Source organism: Vipera berus, assembly GCF_964194415.1.
Source record: "Vipera berus genome assembly, chromosome: 5".
Taxonomy (NCBI): domain Eukaryota; kingdom Metazoa; phylum Chordata; class Lepidosauria; order Squamata; family Viperidae; genus Vipera; species Vipera berus.
Window position 1 is genome coordinate 12,051,136 of NC_138207.1, and position 20,814 is coordinate 12,071,949.

The 20,814-nt window shown below is 40.0% G+C and overlaps 1 protein-coding gene across 3 annotated transcripts in view; it reads right to left on the bottom strand.

Moving 5' to 3' along the window:
- Positions 1-15,011: 15,011 nt before the first annotated feature.
- PIK3CA (phosphatidylinositol-4,5-bisphosphate 3-kinase catalytic subunit alpha) overlaps positions 15,012-20,814 on the bottom strand; it is a 41,174-nt gene continuing 35,371 nt past the window's right edge. For all 3 annotated transcript variants that reach the window (XM_081328367.1, XM_081328368.1, XM_081328369.1), the window contains exons 19-22: positions 20,144-20,314; positions 19,183-19,300; positions 18,121-18,272; positions 15,012-15,483 (exon numbers count right to left, since the gene is read on the bottom strand). In XM_081328367.1, the coding sequence (XP_081184493.1) occupies positions 15,213-15,483; positions 18,121-18,272; positions 19,183-19,300; positions 20,144-20,314 (712 nt within the window). In that variant the 3' untranslated portion in view covers positions 15,012-15,212. The remainder of the gene's footprint in view (positions 15,484-18,120; positions 18,273-19,182; positions 19,301-20,143; positions 20,315-20,814) is intronic.

Consider the following 20,814-nt stretch of genomic DNA (forward strand, 5'->3'; position numbering starts at 1 on the left):
ATTACAACCCAGTGGCCTTGGTTGGAGTCATTGTGCAGGTGGATCCAGACCCAGGATTGGATGCAGAACAGGAGGCCCGGGCACGGCGCTGGCTGAGATGCTTGCTAGATGGGTTCTTTTGCTGTGATTTGTTGTTAGATCATGATGGGACAGAACCAGAAGTGCAAGTCCAGGTAGCAGTCTATCAGTCAGGCCAACCCGAAAGAGCTTTAGAAGTCAAGAGAGCAGCTTGTCAGGCAATTCGAGCAGCCCTGAAATTCTGAATGGGCACAACGAATGACCACTCTGATCACATGAGGTAAGCTCAAAGACCTGGAGTAACAGTGTGCCTTTGGGTCTCGCATTATCCTGAGCTAAAGTTTGTTTTAACAATGGTTTATTGAGTAAGCCTCAGCACAGTAATTGGGCATATACAACATGCCAAGGCAATGTCAAGCAACCTCCATTTGCTTCTAGCACTGATATTAGCTTGTTGGGTAATGGAACATCTGCACAAAAGCAACCAAGCTCAGAGAGCACCAAGGGCCCCACAATATCAAGCAAATTTGGGACTTATTAAAAGAAGGAATTAATATGCCAGTTAGGTAAAGCACCAGGCTAGGAAGTGGGAAACTGTGAGTTCTAGTCTCGCATTAGCCATGAATGCCAGCTGGGTGACCTTGGGCCAGACGATCTTTCTTAGCCCAACTTGCCTCACAGAGGAGTTGTTGTGAAGAAAATAGGAGGAGGAAGGTGTGTTGGATATTTTTGACGCCTTGAGTTATTTGTAGAAATAAAGGCAAGATATAAATAAATAAAATCCTGTTTATACTAACACCAGTGAAGGAGATAGAACGTGTGTAGAGCAAGTGCTCAAATTTAAATAAGAGCCAAACAGATACCTAGATGAGAAAGAAATAATTTTGTGCAGTAGGAGAAATAAACCATCCATGCTCTTGGGCCATGCCTATTTTGAAAGAATCAAGGCAGAAGTTGAAGGTGGCTAGTTCAGACATCACACTCTGTCAGAGCCAGTTAGATAAAGTATTCATTAGATTTATGTCCAGAAGTTCAAGAAAGTATATGTAGGATTTGTTTCTCTATTCCTCCCTCCCACCAAACCCCCAGTTTTGTGAGACAGTTGAATTGAGAGTGGCCTAAAATTCAGTGAGTGTTCATGGCTGAAGGTGGATTAGAATGTGGGTCTTCGAAGTCCTTAACCAACACTTTACTCACTATAGTACACTGGCTCTAGCAAATCATAGTGTGCATGAGCATTTTTGGTGGGGAGAGAATGGTAGCATGACCCGTGTTATGAATGGTAGCAAATGCATGACCCGTGTTCAGAAGTAATGGTATTAGTGGATATCCGTACAGTAGTATCTGCAAGTGCTCCATCATTGGAGGTTTTCAAAAATAGACCGGACAATCATTTGACTGGGAGGGTATAAGGCAGGGGTAGGCAACCTTAGCTCTTTTATGACTCGTGAACTTCAACTCCCAGAATTCCTGGCTCAGGAATTCTGGGAGTTGAAGTCCAGGAGTCATAAAAGAGCCAAGGTTGCCTACCCCTGGTATAAGCTTTGCAATAGTGGTGAATATATGTAGCTCAGTTGTAGGATGAGGGTGAAGATTTGTTCTCCGAGCTTGTGGGTTGCCTGGCATTCCACAGGCAATTCCATCAACAGACACATTGGCTTACAACCAGCCTACCAACCCTTCAGAATCCAAATCAACTGCACAGCCAGCCAGAGACAGGACCGGCCCTCAACCAACCCACGGAAGCCCCTTCTCCTCCCCAACTCGGCACTCCCAATAACCCTGACCTGAGGTAACGGACCCATCACAAGACCCATCACCAGCCTCTCACTGATGACTCGCACCTGACCCACTGGTGACTGACACCCTCCAACCACCCTGACCTGAAGTAACCTCCCCATCACAAGACCTATCACGACCCACTCTCTGATGACTCATCACAAGACCCTCACTTGACACACCCACACCCGGAGCCCTTATAAGCAGAAAAGCACTGACACAGACATCCCCTAAACGCTGCTGAAGAGGTTATCTAGCTTGGTAATGAAACTTTTGGAAAACAATCTACAAAACCGGAGGATGAACCTCCACCCTCAGGACATAAGGTCTCCTGCCTTGAGCAGAGGGTTGGAGTAGAAGACCCTGAGGTCCCTTCCAGCCCGATGATTCTATGTTCTTGTATGACAATGAGCACGTTCATCATCATCATCCTAGCATTTTCCCCACAGCTGCAGGGTCCACTTTTCAGATCAAGAAGCACCATCGTGTATGACAGGGGTGTCAAACTCAATTTCATTGAGGGCCGCATCAGCATTGCGGTTGCCCTCGGGGCCGGGTGGGTGTGGCCTACTGGGTGGGCGTGGCTAGAGTGCGTATGGCCTACTGGGTGGGCATGGCCAGCTCTACATTGTTCGCATCAAGGGTGCCTATGGGGGCCTGGGCAGGAGTGGGACAGATCTGGGGGTCTCTGGCAGAAGGAGGGTCTCTGGGCCAGGGCCAAGGCAGTGGGGGCCGTTCCCTCACTGTTTCCAGGATGGCTTCGCGGGCCGCATGAAACCACTTCGCGGGCCGGATCTGGCCCCCGGGCCTTGTGTTTGACATGTCTGGTGTATGATAAAATGCAGCATCTGGGCCTAACGGGGGATTTTTCATGTCAGCGTGAAAATGAGCATGCTGCCATTGCAATTTGCTGTGGGCATTGCTGACACAAGAGAATTCGCAAATTACGCTAAGCTATAAATCATGATTTATATACCACAGTGGATGATTTCACAGAACGTCTAAGTCAGAACTGAATCAATCATAATTGTAGCTTAGCCTGCCAGAACGGCCTTCTTGATATGGTCAATTGACTAATCAATAAAAGTATTAAACTGTAAGTTGTTCTCCAGTTTCCACCTTTGAAAGACTGTAAAACATAATTTTTGAGGTCTTCTTCTAGTCAGGAGCTCCACTAGACTTTGAGGATTTCAGTGTCTAGAAGGAAATAAGGCAGATTATTTCATTTCCTTTCATTCAGGTTTTAGGTGTAAGCCTCCGGTGCGGGAGGGCATTATTCAATTTTGTGGGGTCCTTGATGCTCTCTGAACTTGGTTATTTTCTTGCAAATGTTTCATTACTCGACTAGGTAACTTCATGTGCACATGATGTCACCTAGCTAGGCAATGAAACATCTGCAAAAAAAGCAGCTAAGCTCAGAGAGCACCAAGGACCCTTCATTTCAACCCTGAGTTACAAATAGTCTCTTCTATTGATATTCAGTCTTGCTGGTGACTTCTGTCAGGACTTGGATGGAGGTAGTACAGTCACCTCATCCTCTTGGCAGCTTTTGATATCATTGTTCATGGTATCACCCTGTGAAGGTTGGGAATTGGAGGTACTGGTTTGCTCTGATTTCACTCCTCTCTGATGACAATTGAAGTGGGTGGAGTGATCAATCAGGGTGTGTGTGTGTGTGTGTGTGTGTGTGTGTGTGTGTGTCACTTCCTTGTATGGCACTTGGTTTGGGACTGTTCCTTTTAGCATTTGCATTAAGCCATTGGGGAGAGCTCATCCATCCGTCTGGGTGTGTGGTTTCATCAGTGTGAAAATGATTAATTGTACATCACCACCCTGGGTCACAAAGGGTCACACCGTCATAAATATGAACTGGTTGTCAAGTGTCTTGAGTTTTGAACACATGATCATGGGGATGCTGCAACAGTCGTAAGTGTGAAAAACAGTCATAAATCACTTTTTTTCAATGCCATTGTAACTTTGAACAGTCACTGAATGAACTGTTGTAAATCAAAGACTATCTGTACTTTCCCAGTGTGTTCAGAGGGGATAGATTTGGCAGACTTGGATAACTCATCTCATCCTATAGCCCAGAGAAGAAACTGCCCAGTTTCCTAAGCAGTGCTGATAGTTGCCATTACACCCTTGGAAACCTGATGACCCAGATACTGAAGAACTGCTGACGTGAGCCGTGGTGGTGCAGTAGTTAGAATGCAGTCCTGCAGGCTAATTCTGCTGACTGCCGGCTGCCAGCAGTTCGATTCTCACCAGCTCGAGGTTGACTCAGCCTTCCATCCTTCTGAGGTCGGTAAAATGACCCAGATTAATGGAGGCAATATGCTGATTCTGTAAACTGCTTAGAGAGGGCTGTAAAGCACTGTGAAGCGGTATACAAATGCTGTTGCTATTACATTTTAGCCTTTACTCATCTGAGAAATTAGCTCTGCTAAGAGCACCCAAATCAGGTCTTTATCAGGGAGGATATCCTACCCTGAAGGCATAACTGACGCCCTCTCCTTTCTAGTTCCCATGTCTAGAAAAAGCCAGCTTTTTCTCCTTGGCTTTTTAAAATAACAAATGTGGGGTTGAGCAGGTCCTGAATACTGCCTTTATTGCCTTTGATGGCTATAATTGTTAAAATTGAACTCTTATATGTGTTCCTCACTTAATGGCCCTAGTTGAGTCTGGAATTTCCATTGCTAAGCAAAGCAGTCATTAGACAAAACATCATGTGGGCCACACTGCTTAACTCTAGCACTTCCGGGACTACATGTCATTCACCAAGGACTTTACACTTTTCCTACTCTGCCACGTTCGCCTCCACTGCAGCATCTCTTTGGAAACTGCTGTCTTGTCCTTCATTCCTGATTTATTACCCAATTGCAGACCAAAATCTCTTGATCAGAGCCTTGATTCAGTTACATTTTTAACAAGTACTTAGTTACGTACACTTCCCTGTGCTTTTGTTTTCTTCCTTTCAATCATGTCTGTTACTCGAAGACTACGTAGACAAGTCCCTGCATTTTTCTTGGCAAGATTCTTCAAAAATGGTTTGGCATTACCTCCTTTCTAGGGCTGAGGGAAAGTTACCGGCCCAGGGTTACCCAATGGCTTTGTGCCTAAGGTAGGACTAGAATTCATGGTCTCCTGGCTGGAGGGTTTAACCACTACCCTAGATTGGTTCTGTAGTGTGTTTCTGGGCGATCTAGATAACAAGGTAATTTATTACAAATATTTCATAGTATTTCTAGATACCAAGGGGCAGTCAGGAACGATTGTTACTAGAAGTCTGGAACCTTCAGTTTGCACAGTTGCCTAACTGAATAATTTTTCTTCCCTAAACTTTCAATTCTATCAGCATCCAAAACTACTTTGAAAGATTTTTTAAAGATGTTTTTCTGTCACTTTTCTTTACAGATCTCCAGTAATGTGCAAGATCTCACCGTCCCTGGAACATCATTTAAAATTCAGATTATTCCCTCCAAATTTTCTCTGTGTGTTCTTTAATTTGGGAATTGTTTACACCAATATGAAAATGTCTCAACAGATGGCAGCATTACGCTGTTCTTGTCTGGGTCAGACCTGTTTAAAGGTTAAAGGAAAAACCCAGCTAGTTTGGGAAGTGTCCATCCATCCATCCATCCATCCATCCATCCATCCATCCATCCATCCATCCATCCAACAGTAGTAAACAATTTCTGTATTGTTGCCAAAACAACTTCATGGAAGCTCAAGTTTGACTTGAAAAAGCCTTTACTTTTAGTATGAAAAAGCCTAGCTCTTGATACCCCAGCAAGAAGGGAGAGAAGAAATTTAAGGTCAGAGCAGTCGATGCTTTGATAAAAGTCAGTCAAGATATACAAAATTCAAAACTGAGATAAGAAATACAGGTAGTCCTTGACTTACAACAGTGCATTTAGTGATCGTTCAAAGTTACAACGGCACTGAAAAATGTGACTTGATACGACCGTTTTTCACAGTTACGACTTTTGCAGCATCCCCATGATCATGTGATCAAAAGACAGATGCTTGGCAACCAGTTCATATTTTTGACCATTGCTGTGTCCCAAGGTCATGTGATTCCCTCATTGCAAAGTCAATGGGGAATCCAGATTCACATAACAACTGAGTTACTAACTTGTCAACTGCGGTGATTCACTTAACAACTGTGGCAAGAAAGGTCGTAAGATGGGGTAAAACTCACCTAACAAATGTCTCACTTAACAATAGAAATATTGGGCTCAATTGTGGTCGTAAGTCGAGGACTACCTGTACCTATAGTTCTCAAGATCGACTGGTCGCTTAATAGCCATTCAATGTTACAGCAGACTCCCCCCCCACAAGCTACTTATGACCCTATTTTGAAGTTATAGCTGCTGCAACATCCTGCCTCTCCTCCCCCCCCCCAATTCCACCCCACCTGGACCTTGTAAGCTTTGGGCCTACTCACACTTGTCAACCATCACACGCTTAAATTTTGAAGTTCTCTGGACTTCTTGTTGGGGAAAGAGGTGAGGCTACGTGTCCCTGGGCTACATGGCTGCCTCCTGAGAGTGGCCAGGAATTTCAGCGTGCCTGCAATTCCTTGCGGGTGCATTAAAATAGTGGCTGCTTGCATGGGACTACCACACAGCTCAGGGACATACTCCTTGTTGTGTTGTGAGTTCTGGAGAGCAAGAAAGACGCCGAGACGATGAGTACAGCATGGCAGATCTTTATTAGGTGGAAGTGACTGTACTAGGGAATAGGGGTTACCTGCCCTCCTTTTATACCTGGCCAGGTGAGCAGCTGGCCAATCGGTTTGAACCTGTTTCCCGCCAAAACTGGGTTCCCGCCAAAACAGTTACAGTTCAACGCCCTCTGGTGGTGACTGCTATGTAAGTGTGTATGTGTTCTCTTCACCTGGATACATAACACTCCTTTTTTTGCCTCTATACTGTTTATACAGCGCTGCAGCAAAAGCAGCAAAATGGAGCAGTTCATTCTTTGACCATAGTGCGGCAACCCAAAAGTGGGGCCTTTCTGGCCCACCCGCATGGGTGTGCCAAAATGGCCACTTCTGTGAGGCTGCCACGTAGCTCAGGGACAAACTCGCATTTTGCTACCTTACTATTGCATGCACAGCACTGCAGAAGGTCTGCCAGGGCCCAAGGGGTAGCAAGCAGTGAATGGGGTGTTTTCGGGAGGCAGCCTTGGCAAGCCTGCCTTCGGCCTTCAAAGACCTTCCCCACCTCTGAGGTCCATGCATTTAATAGCTGCATCAGGGAAAGTAGAGGGTGTGGGTCATTAAGTGAGCCCATCTTGCTTAATGGCTGTTACCACTTCCAGCTGTCAATAATGGGTAAGCTCCATTACAGTCATATCTCAAGGACCACCTCTATGACAAAGGAAACTTATCTTGATTATTCCAAAGTTAAGGTGCAATTGATGGAGATTGGACCAGGTAAGATAGAAAGGGGGAAAAAACAAAACCCTATGTAACTATTTTCCACTCAGATTAGAACTATGGATCCCGGTTCTAATTTCCTGGAGGATGGCTCTCCTTGCATCTTTTCAGAAATTATTTGCACGTAGTCAAAATGTATTATACTGATGTTGTTTTGCTTAATATAGCCTATGCCACAGAACAAGGAATTCAAACAGGTAAGGTGCGTTCTCTTACCCAACGGCATCACAAACTAACCAGATTTCAATATACTATCCTCTAATGTGAGGAACTAGTATCCTGGTTAGTTCACTTAATGACCATGGTGGTGACTTTACAACCACTGCTGCTTAACGACCACCACAAAAAATCACAAAATCAGGTTGGTCATATTTTACTATTGTTATGGCTTACAATCATAGTGGACAGGCTCCAATACTATGTTCTATGTTCTGTAATGTATCTATTGCTGTAATCGATACAAAATGTAAATCCCATTTTGGAATTATTTTTCTAGGAAATGAACATTCAAAGACAATACCATTCTAAAATTTATTTTTATTTTAAAACTTAAGGTGCTCTAGGAGAATATTTACTATTGTTTACTATGCCTACAAGTATCTATATACAGCCTTTAAGCTGACTTTGTAATAATGCCGCTTGGGGGTGTGTGTGAAAGCCCTAATAAGCAGGCATATACATAGAATGAAGGCTACTGCTAAGCTTGTAAGCCGCCCTGAGTCTTCGGAGAAGGGCGGGATATAAATGGAATTAAAATAAATTAAAATTAAAATTAAAACATTATTTTAAAAAAATACAATAAAAAAACCAAAGGAAGGCTAAACAAATCCAAATCTACCATAGCTAGGTTACAGTGAGAGTCAGGTTTGCATAGTGGTTAAGGCACCAGGCTGGAAACCAGGAGACTGATCTTGTTCTGCCTTAAGGAGAAAGCCATCTGGGAAATTTTAATTCAGTCACTCACTCTCAGGTCTAGGAAAGAGGCAATGGCAATCCACTTCTAAGAAAAATGTTGTCAGGAAAACTACAGAAACATCCAGGCAGTTGCCAGGAATCAAGACTGTACTTGAAAAGGCACACACAAAAACTGCACTAAATGCTTGATGTCTAGGAATTCTAACTTCAGCAAGTGTGGCCACCGAAAAGCTGCCTGGCATCCCCTCCAATTAGCATCTTAGTCTTAGGTTGCACACTGAATGCACTGAAGGGAAAGGTGATACCCAGGTACAACCATGAACAATAGTTCAAAGATCCTGATACAAACAAGTTTCCACTGAAACGTTTGTTGCATGTGCAATATTATTTTGCCGAGAGATAGCAAAAACACTTAGACTTATATACCGCTTCATCGTGCTTTACAGCCCTAAGTGGTTTACAGAGTCAGCATGTCGTCCCCAACAATCTGGGTCCTCATTTTACCGACCTCGGAAGGATGGAAGGCTGAGTCAACTTCGAGCCCGTGAGAATCGAACTGCCAAACTGCCGGCAGCCGGCAGTCAGCAGACGTAGCCTGCAGGACTGCATTCTAGCCACTGCACCACCATGGCTCATGGAGATATTACATATTTGTAAATAAAATGTGTGACCAAGATGTAAGTAGTCATTCATCAGTACCGCTTTTATATGCAGTATATGGAGAAATATCTAGTGTGACAAAATTGTTCACAGACATCACAGCTTCTCAGGACTGTGGCCTTTTAAAAAATTGCCTAAAGACTTACCAGTGTCAAGGTTCAGACTTCTATTTAGTTAAACATACTAGTCTATAACAGTCCATACCATTATTTACTCCAACCAAAGTGAAGGAGGATTTGTGCTAGGTTTGTTACAAACTAAATTTGAATGCCATTCCATTCTGTACCTTTTGAGAGTAGGGTCTGTGAAGGAACAGCTGGTATAACCACATACACTTACTTGTTCACACCAAAAAGTGACCCATCAACGGCTAGTCTTATGTAAAACAGACCTATGATGCAGAAAGTCAACAAATAAATGCCTTAAGAATTTGTATGATTCTTTAGCTTTTCAATGTAAACTTAAAATCTGTAAAAACTTTAAAAGCCATTATTTTGTTTAAAACTAAAGTATTCCAGGTATGAATAAACATAAAGGAATTTTTGTTTTTCCCTAAAAGGATCCATTTCTAGTCTGAAGCCTGGCAGGCAGTTAAAAAGGGGTAAGCTTACACAGAAGATGAGGAATTAATATACATATTATAAAATAAAGTGAAAGACTTGAGTGTTAGAAAACCTGCAATGACCATTCATAAAAGCGAAGGGATGAGCAAACCCTCCCGTTTCTTTTGTACTTCAGTTCCAATTTTCTCACGTGATTTCAAATCAATACAATTCAGTGTTGCTAAGATGTTTTTCAAATTCTTTTCTGAATGTAAATATTTGTGCAATAAACTATACCAAAGACAGACAAATTATGCAGAACGGTGAACTAGTGAAGGATTCTGGATCAAAAGTAGTTTGTTTTGCTACTTGTGTATCTACTTGCCAGTGGAGGTATGTGGTCTGGCTAGTCATATTGATAGCAATAATATTGGGTTCTAAACATCTTAGAGCATGGGTGTCAAACTCGCTGCGTCATGTGATGTGTCACAAGGTATTGTGCCTTTTTTTTGCATTGCCAGAGCATGATGCAACCGGCCCATGGGCCAGCAGTTTGACACCCCTGTCTTAGAAGTTGGAGGCTGAGGATCTAGCACAAACTCCAGAAAATTTGAGAGAGCAAAAGAAAAGCAAAGATCATCAACGGGATAGCAAAATTCCTTACTTTTCCATATATCCAGGCAGAAATAGTAGTTGCTGACAAGTCATTTAAAGGCTTAAACTTGGTGCTTCTTAAAATCTGAACCTGCATTTTTTGATCATTATAATTGCCATACCTGACATCTGTAATGACACTATATCACAATAATATACATCAAATTTTAAAATGCACTTAAAATAGAGTGCTCATAAATACTTCTATTCACTGGAACAACAAATAGGAAATTGGAAGTCTGACCAGGTTTATAATGTTTTTCAGTAGGTATTATATGTTTTATCCAAAATAATCCTTTACCAGAAAGCAAGTTATAGGTTATAACTGATCATTAAGTATTGGATAACTATATTTTCAAAGTACTTATGTTATTTCCTAAGTAAAAATGCAATCAAAATACAAAAGTGGAACACAACTGTTAAATTAGAGAAAAATACATTATGATCAGTTCAGTATAGCTGCAATGAACTGTAGATAATTCATAGGTTCAATTCCTGGTGTTTCCAGATAGAGGATGGAAAGAATCCTGGAGAGATTACCAATACAAAAAATATTGAATTAAGCACACAAAATATCTAGTTTGGTATAAGGTAATTTCCATTATTCCTATAAAACAAATAAATGCCACATTAGATTCATGGGTCAAGTTTTTGTCACCTCTTAGCAACCACATGGAGTTTCCCCATGATAATCTGTTCTTAACCTGGACTTTCAGCTCTTCCAACAAAGTACTCATTGCTACTGAGTCTATTCATCTTGCTCCTGGTTGTCCTCATCTTTCCTTCCACCTTGTCCAGTGAGTTAACTCTCAACATAATGTGTTAGAAGGATAATTTGAGCCTGGTTATTTGTGCCTCTAGACAGAATTCTAGGTTGGTTTGATGATACATTTCTTTTCTTGCTGTCCATGGTATTCCCAGCAGTCTTCTACACCAACATTCAAAGATGTCCATCTTCAACTTTTGTTTTCATAGAATATCAGAGGGAATATAATGATTAGCATGATTCTGGTCTTTGTGGGCATAGGCACATCACAGCATTTAAATCAGTAATTCCTAGCGTTTGTATCTGTTCCTTATCTATAGTGTTAAAGAAACAAACTTAATCACAACTGAACTATAATGCAAAATGAGGATCTTTTCTAAGGCAGCCATTATAGACATTGGCTAAGATCCAAAGTTGTAATTTTAGATACCTAAAAAAAGAATCATCAACCACCACCTTTCTATTCCAGAACATGATACTGAAATTTGCTTTTGAAAGTCAACTTGTTTTGAGGAATTCTTGATCCTCTCTGAGCTTGGTTGTTTTCTTGCAGACATTTCATTACCCAAGCGAGCTAACATCATCAGGGCTAGTAGGGATTGGGTTTGGTCTCGTTTTACAGTGGCTTGCCCTGTCACGTGTTGGTGGGAGCATTCTTGGTGGTTCTCTGGTCAGACTGGTTAGTGCCAACTTGTTTGGCAGTTCCTTGGTTGGAGTAATGTTTGTTTCTTGATTGTTGGTCTAATGATAATTGTGATGTTAATCTCTGCTCATCTGGGTGTTGATAGTTGGTGGGAGGATGTGTGGTCTTTTTCTTTCTTTTTTGGCTTGTTGATTGTCTCTCTTTTGAATGGCATATAGAGGTGCCTATTGATGGCTGATTTGTCAGAGTGCCAGGCTTCCGAGTATTCTTTTGCGGTTTTGGACTTGGCTTGATCTAGGATGGTCACAGTGTCCCAATGGAAACTATGGCTCAGTCTATTCATACGTTGCAAACTTAAGGAATTTTCATCGTATCTTCTGACTGCTGATTGATGTTCATGGATGCACTTTGCTAGTCGTCTGTCATAGTGCTATGGCAGACCTTACACTGTACACTGTGGATGACTCCTGTTTTTATTCTTGGGGCTGTTGGATCTTTTGGTTTACTTAGGATGTATTTGTTTTCACATTCAATTTACCATCTAGCATGAAGGGATTTTTGGGGCGGGGGTAGGAAATACAAATCAAAGGCATAGAATTAGTGGTACTTTTTTTGTAGGGTTGTGTGTGAATCCTAGTTCCATATAGATTATGCCTCAGACAATTATTAGAATACTGAAAAGTAGTCCAGATAACCCAAGAAATATTTTTACTGCACTTTCAGGTTTCCACAATCATATATGCAGGTTGAAGGGATCAAATGACTGTGCAGGTATTTATTATAAAATTATGGTTCCTAAGCAATCCTACCCTTAAATGATCAATGACAAGGGATATTTTAAACAAACACGTAAATTGTTTAAATACATAAAAAGTAAAAATAAATAATAAACGAATAAATGTTGGTATTATAGTTCATCAACATTAGGAAGGCTGCAGATTTCCCTTTCCTGCCCTATGGTTTCATCTGTACCAACATTAGTTTTCAAGGTGAGTGGATTTATGATTTTTGCAAAGAGCTGTGCATAATTGTCATGGCTATTTTTACACATTATCTGTACCTATAAAAATAAATTCAAGATGCAATTACTAACAGATAACAAATGTTTACCTTGTTCAAGAAAAATAGCCTCTTCACCATTTACATTCTATACAAATTTATTTGTTATATTCTACTAGCTACTGTCAGCACACCATATTCAAATTATATTGCACTCTGAATAATACCTATTTGAGGGGAAAAAATGGTAAATGCAATCAAATATCCAGATTTCAGGAACATTTTCAAATTCTATAAATTCAGTGAGACAACATTAGTGTAAAAGAAATGGCATCTTAGGTTTTTGGCCTCAGGATACACAATGTTATAAAAAATATTTGTGGAACAATTTGTACCAGCCACTAAGCTGGTTGATGCCAATTTTTTTTTATCAGTTTCATATTGCAATAAAGATATACGTACACACAGGCACAAACATATCTATAAAGTATTGGTTGGTTAGCTTTGTGTGCTCTGAAATATGCAGCAATCTGAAGACTGTTTAGTGATCAGATTTATAATATTTCTGGTTTGTTGGTTATTCTAATTAAGCAATTCCTTTCCAGCAGTCTAGGAAAGAAAGCCAAGGGAGAGATGGAAGGCAAGTTAAAAATAATCAAGATACCCCAAATATCTTTTAAAGAGCATTGCCTGAGATTATTTTTAGGAAGATCTGAAAGATTTCATTTCATTCTAATGCACCAAAACTAGCATAAACAAGAATCGGTTTCTACCTCCATAGATCTTCTTATAGGAAATTCAAATAGTTACCAATGGAAACAAACTTTGAGAACTTTGTAGTATTACTTTGGCTAGGAAGCTGAAGACACAAGTTCCCCCCTTTTCATCCAGTTGTTTCCCAGTCTATTCAAGATTATTTTCTGACTGTATTAACCACCAGTATTAAGCTTTATTCAAAGAGCTCCCAAACTTTTATAAGAAGGTATACGATGCTCCCCTTTGGTTAAGCCTTAAGTCAAGTCTTTAGATTCCTAGATTACACTTAGCTTAACTTCACCATCTGAACTTCAGCAAATGTGCTCAAGGTCTGGTTCAACATCAGCACTGAAATATGTTTATTGCTGACCATTTTGGCACTCTCCAGATACGTCAGGGTATAACTCCCACCACAAAGCAATTAGTTCTACCGGATAGGGATGATAGCAGCTGTAGCCCAGTAGATTTCGCAGATGGCAAGGTAGGGACGCGGTGGCTCAGTGGGTTAGGACGCTTAGCTTGTCGATCAGAAGGTCGGCAGTTTGGCGGGTCAAATCCCGAGTGCCGCGTAACAGAGTGAGCGCCTGTTACTCATCCCAGCTTCTGCCAACCTAGCAGTTCGAAAGCACATAAAAATGCAAGTAGAAAAATAGGGACCACTACGGTGGGAAGGTAACAGCGTTCCATGCGCCTTTGGCATCTAGTCATGCCGGCCACATGACCACAGAGACGTCCTCGGACAAGCGCTGGCTCTTCGGCTTTGAAATGGAGATGAGCACCGGCCCCTAGTCAGAAACGACTAGCACGCATGTGCGGGGGAACTTTTACCTTTACCTTTTTAAGGTAGAAAAGTCAGTTGTAGACAATGGAAATTGAGCATTCTGATCACAAGTCATATTTATTTAGAAGCAAGTGTTACCAGTTTCAAAAGATTTCCCCCTTCCCCTTTGTGATGGCACAGATAAGGACTTGCAGGCTCTAACCTCATCCTAGAGCCCTACTGCAAGTACAAACTCTGTGCAGCAGCCGAACCTAAGCAGCCTTCGGAACATACGAACTGTAGGCATACATATCCAGCTTTGTTCAATTTACCACAGGAAGTTCTCAAAATCCTCTCAGCGAGTGCTGAACAAATCCCTGGATGTAGTAATAGTATGCCCTGCAGTGCCTATGGAATGGCTGCATTTCAGCTGGTTCTGAAGTCAGGACTCAGTACATACAGAGAAGCCATGCCTGGAACAGCACAGGATTCTTTAAATCTGACCCTACAAGTCACTGCATCAATCTAGTGGTTTATACAAATCTGTTAGACAAAGGAGTGGTCTGTAAAATTAAAATGGCAGAAAATCAACATAAAGAAATATATATTAATAAGTTTCTGTTATATAAATAACCTTTATAAAAATAATCTTTAATTCTAATAACTCACCTCTTTTTTAGGCTCTGGAAAGCATGCATGAAAAATGTTTTGAGGTTTAGGTTAGAAAAAAATAAAATCCAAACTCCACAACCTAAGAAAAACCACTATTCTTAAATCCATGAATTTTATCAGACATTATAAAGGCACCATCCCCTCTATTTTTTTTTTACTGAGTACAGTTCATGGGAGAAGAAAGCTCTTTTAAAAACAGTGAACAAAATTGCTAAAGTGTCCTTTTTTCATTATTCTGTAACTTATCTGAATCCTTTTTCACCAGATGAAAGACTGGACATGTGAAAGATTGGGCTATTATGCTGGCATAAATTCCCATTAAATAAACCAAGATGAACAAATCTCCAAGTTTACCTTCTTATACTTAAGGCATAACACAACTACACATATAGGAAAGTTACATGTTGAAATGCATGATTTATAGTGTTCAAAACACTACAAATATTTTATTTAAATAACTTTGCATTTTTTAACCTTGCTGGAAGTTCAAATGCTGTTCTTGGTTTGTGCAACTGTGATGCAACATTTTTTTTTAATGCTGCTGAGACAACAGTGCAGTGGAACAGCCAAAAATTAGGCTATCAGGTTTTTTTATTATTGTTACTTTAGTTCAAGGCATGCTGCTTGATTGTGTGGAAGATCCAGTCCATTTTTGTTGTCCAACCACCATGATGAGCATCATTCATCTGTTTCATGAAATACTCAAGAGCTTCTTGTTCAGTTTTGTCTAATGCGAGAGTCTTGCGTATATATGCAATGTCATCAAAAGACTGTAGTTCTGGCATCCCTGAACCAAGCATCATAGAAAAGAGGTTTATGAAGAGGTTGGCATGTTGTCGAATTGCTAAGTAGGCCTTGTAACACATTTCTTGGAACCTTGAAAAGAGAAAGAAAAAGCACCCCAATAAAGTCCTATCAGATTAACAACACACTGGAGATCAGCCAACAAAAACATTAGCATCCTTCTGTTTAAAAAGATTATGTGGCTGCACATTTTTGTTTGAGTGTTAAGAAAAACAATTCTATAGCACAGACTCACTCAATCTAGGCCCCTTCAGATGTTCTGAATTACAACTCCCCAAATTCTCAGCCATCATGCAATCAGATCATGTGAGTTGAAAACTGTAAGAGGTGTAATCCAATACATTTGGAGACATGTTGATTGCCAATATCTTTCGAGAAATCAAGTTACTTTAAATGTAGGAGTAACAAATATTACTCTTAAAAGAGCTTTATGTTATTCAGTTCTGTATACTTTGGATAATAGCCATCATCAACAACCTCCATGTTCAGCATTAATAAGCATAGTTATCATTTAAATACATACAGGAAGACAAAATGCAGCCTTTTTTATATGAGGCTTACGGGTGGTGCCAAATTCATTTGCAATTTTCAGTGCAGAGATAATAATAAGGCCAAGATGTGTCTTTGCAAGTTTTCCACTTGCAAATTGTTCTAAGTTTCATGGAGGAAGAGTTATATTATTACAAGATTCCAAATTGTACATGCAGTGAAATATTCAAATTAAGACCTAAAGAGACCCGAGGGTAGACATCACAGACAACAATCCAGTTTCCAATGATTATTCATAAAAAGCTGATGCTAGATTGGCCCATCACCATCATCATTTTAGAATATAGAATCTTGAATAACAAGTTGGAACGGACCTTGGGGGTCATCTAGTCCAACCCCCTGCTCAGGCAGGAAACCCTATACCATTTCAGACAAATGGCTGTCCAGTCTCTTCTTAAAAACTTCCAGTGCTGGAGCATTCACAACTTCTGGAGGCAGGTTATTCCACTGGTTAATTGTTCTAAGTGTCAGGAAATTTCTCTTTAGTTCTAGATTGCTTCTCTCCTTGATTAGTTTCCATCCATTGCTTCTTGTCCTGCCCTCTGGTGCTTTGGAGAATAGCTTGAGCCCTTTTTCATTAAAGTAGACACACCCAATTCTAGCAACTGTTCTTTATATGTTTCAGTCTCCAGTCCCCTAATCATCTTTGTTGTTCTTCTGTGCACTCTTCCTACAGTCTCAACATCTTTTATATACCATGGTGACCAAAACTGCATGCAGTATTCCAAGTGCGGCCTTATCAAGGCATTGTAAAGTGGTATCACTTCATGTGAGCTTGATTCTATCCCTCTGTTAATGCAGCCTAGTACTGTGTTGGCTTTTTTTGGCAGCTGCAGCACACTGCTGGCTCATATTTAAGTGATTGTCCACTAGGACTGCAAGATCCCTCTCACATACTACTATTGAGCCAGGTACCACCTATACTGTACCTGTGCATTTGGTTTTTCTTGCCTAGATGTAGAACCTTACTTTTTTCACTATTGAATTTCATTTTGTTAGATAGTGCCCAGTGTTCAGGTCTGTCAAGATCCTTCTGTATCTTAAGCCTGTCTTCTGGAGTGTTGGCTCTAGCTTGGTGTCATTTGCAAATTTGATGAGTTTCCCATCTATCCCCTCATCCAAATCATTGATAAAGATGTTGAAGAGTATTGGGCCTAAAACAGAGCCTTGGAGTATCCCACTGCGTTCTTCCCTCTATGTAGATGCCGTTCCATTGAGGACTACATGTTGAGTGTGGTTGTCAGCCAGTTACGAATCCATCTGGTGGTGATTCTGTCTAACCCACATTTTTCTATCTTATCTAGTAGTAGGTTGTGGTCCACTTTTATCAAATTTCTATGTTGTTTATATGGCTTACAACATTAAAAAGACATTTAAAATATATGAAATGAAAATATCTCGGTTGCTATGCCAAATTAAAAATTGTTGATTTCAAAAACAACGTATAACAGAACCTTGCTATTTTTCTAAAGAATAAGAAGGTAGTGCCTAATCCGTTTTTAGGGGCAAGCCGTTCTACATTGAAGGGGCTGCCACTGAAGAAGTCATCTTCTGGGCCCCAATTCCCCTTGAGTAGAGGGTACCTGTACTACAAAAACTCTCTAGCTAAATTATTTAGAGTGAGCAGGTTCTGCTTGGAGAAGATGATCCTAAAAATATGAAGGACCTAAACCATAAATCACCAACAGCTTCAATTATGGGAATCTCCCACAAAGTAAGTGCAACTGTATTGTGCCAAATATTCTTGTGATAGCTAAACTTTTGAATTCCTTTCAAGGACAGCCACATGTAAGGCAAAGTGCAGTTAACTGAAAGATAAGGAGGATGTGAGTCAACACCTTCAGTATTTGGTAACATTTTTTTGTGTGGTAATCTCTCTGTGATCATATAGCAGACTGTTGCCCTTTGGCTTCTAACCTGCTTTTTTCCATTACAGTAACAACAGTGCCTCACAGGCATATGTAGTTATTTTCTAAAAAGTTTTAACTGAAAATTGTGGCCCAAATTGTTGCTGCTACCTAATGCACAAGGTTTTATTCAGGAAAACTCAAGGGAACCCAAATACTATTTTCTCTATAAAGCATAATTTCATGTTATTGTACCGCCCTGCGACAGTAAATTTGGTCAGAACAAATAGCATTTCTATTACACATTACTCACCTTTCGAATTCTCTTGTTTTGGTACATTCTTGTGCTCCTTTACTAATCACTATTAAGAAATCTTGCGTTAAGACAAATGGCACACGCTCCCGTTTGTAACCAAACTTCTTCTTTTTGTGATCCAAAAAGTGTCCGAAATCAATGTGAAATAGCTGTGGAGAATATATTTCAGACTGTTATTAATATGAAGAAAGAGCTAACGTTAATTTACAGAGAAGAGCGAGAAAGATCGTTAGGGGACTGGAGTCTAAAACATACAGTATGAGGAACGGTTGCTGGAATTGGATATGTCTAGTTTAATAAAAAAAGGACTAGGGGTGACATGATAGCAGTCTTCCAATATTTGAGGGGCTGCCACAAAGAAGAGGGGGTCAACTTATTTTCCAAAGCACCTGAAGGCAGGACAAGAAGCAATGGATGGAAACTAATTAAGGAGAGAAGCAACCTAGAACTAAAGAGAAATTACCTGACAGTGAGAACAATTAATCAGTGGAACAACCTGCCTCCAGAAGTGGTGAATGCTCCAACATGGGAAGTTTTTAAGAAGAGATTGGACAACCATTTGTCTGAAATAGTATAGGGCTTCCTGTCTGAGCAAGGGGTTGGACTAGAAGATCTCCAAGGTCCCTTCCAACTCTTTTATTCTGTTATATCTGCTCAGAAGTTTCAATCCATATGCCAGGGTACAAAACAATTCTATATACATTAGTACTCTTCAAAATGTACTAGAGAACTCTGGCATTTATTAGAAGTTTGTTTGGAAAACCTTAACTATGCGGTGGGGAAAGATTTCCACAAACAATGAAGTTTCCAGTGAAATGAAAAATATTGGGTGAATTCTAAAGAACATTCTCAGGTCACATTTGTAGTGCTAAGGTCTAAGTTTTTTTGCTTGTGTCCCATGTGAATGTTACTGTAAAGGTTTCTACAATGCAAAGAACACAGGATACATGTCTATAGGATCCTCAATAGATGCAAAAAATATACCTCCAAGACAGAAAATATGACAATAATTGCATTCCATAAAGATACTGAAAGAGAACATATTTTAAATATTTTTACCTGTCCATCATCTTTTACCATAATATTGCTATTATGACGATCACCAATTCCCAATATAAAAGTAGCTACACAATAGCCAGCACATGAGCGAGTAAACAAATCAATAGCTGGATCATACCTAGGAAAGATAAAAATGTTAGTTTGGATAAAGACTACTTTGTTATTTTGGATGTGTCAAATAAAGTAGAATAATTATTAATTGTTGTAGCTATCTTGTAATAATCTTACAAACCTTTTTGGCAAAGGAGAAAGTTTTTTTATTTTTGAAGATTTTCAAAGTTCATTTTCAATTAAAGCATTAACAGCATGATTTTTAAGTTAATAAAATATAGACAGTGCAAAATTGCATGTACACTATATTGAGTATCAAAGGAAAAAGAAAATGTGCTTTACTTAGGAAAACACAACCAAGAAGATATCACAAAAATCTCTTAACAGAGTGACAGAAAATAATCACTTTGTGTTTACACTTGTCCAGCAATCTCCCAACACTGGCAGACTTCAAAGGAACCCTGCGGTCCAATAACTTGGTGATGAAATAACAAACCTTATTGTATCTATGCTGTAGATCATTATAACAGATTCCAGTGCTAGCTGTTTTGAGCTGTCCTCCAAAACAATTTTTACAGTATTTTGGCATTTTCCAACTGCCAACACCCACCATTAATATACTATCTATCACATAAATGTAGCCGAGCTTCTGTAACACAGAAAGATTTTTCAGAAGACAACAAGGTTGTGCATGCTGCTATATCGCCCTAAATTCACATCTCAGCCACAGTCAAGGAAGCTGGATGATCAGAGCCAATCATCCACTGGGTTCTGTACTTATTAACATGTTCAGTGCCCTTGGGTTGTGAGCACAATAGGTTTTACAAGAGGAAAAGATAAGGTGATAAGGAGCCTCCATCAAGAAGAGATGATTTAAACAAAAATAAAAAAGGTTAGTTATTCAACTCACATTTCCCCTTTGTTCTTGTCTTTGAGCCACTGGTGTAATGTGTGGCTGTTGAATTGCAGAGCACCTTTAAGGCCACCTTTGCACTGGATTTGCATGATTGTATGTGAATTTCTCACAACTTCAATAAGTCCCACACAGTCACCAATGGATAAGCATCCATAAGGTAGCATCCTATAAAAAAAGGAACATGACACTTTTTGCTTTTGTTTTCCAATACAGTTGTCAAAATATTAGTATATGAATATGTCCATCAAACAAAATGCATAGGTACACAATCCTATGCAATAAGTAGGTTTGGGTTTTCTAATATAACCTAATTAACGTCACATACCCATCGTTGAGCTATATTGTCATTAAGAGATTTTAAAGAATTGTGCAAATAGTTCCAAGGACCCAGGCATATATATTTCTGTATTTCAAACATGAGCCACTCACGTCATATTTGAAATAGAAAAGTTTCAAACACAATTTGTGGTATAGGGTAAGATCTGTTCCTTCATATGAAATATTCCACTGTGTATGCCCGACAGGGCTTTTCGCAAATGTGTACAATGGAGATACAAAACCATTAGAAACCAGTGGTACTTTCCTGAGCTGCTTGAATGGGAAAAAAATGCAGTTACCCTGCACAAAGAAAGAGGCTGCAAACAAATCTGAAGCGGAAAGGAAAA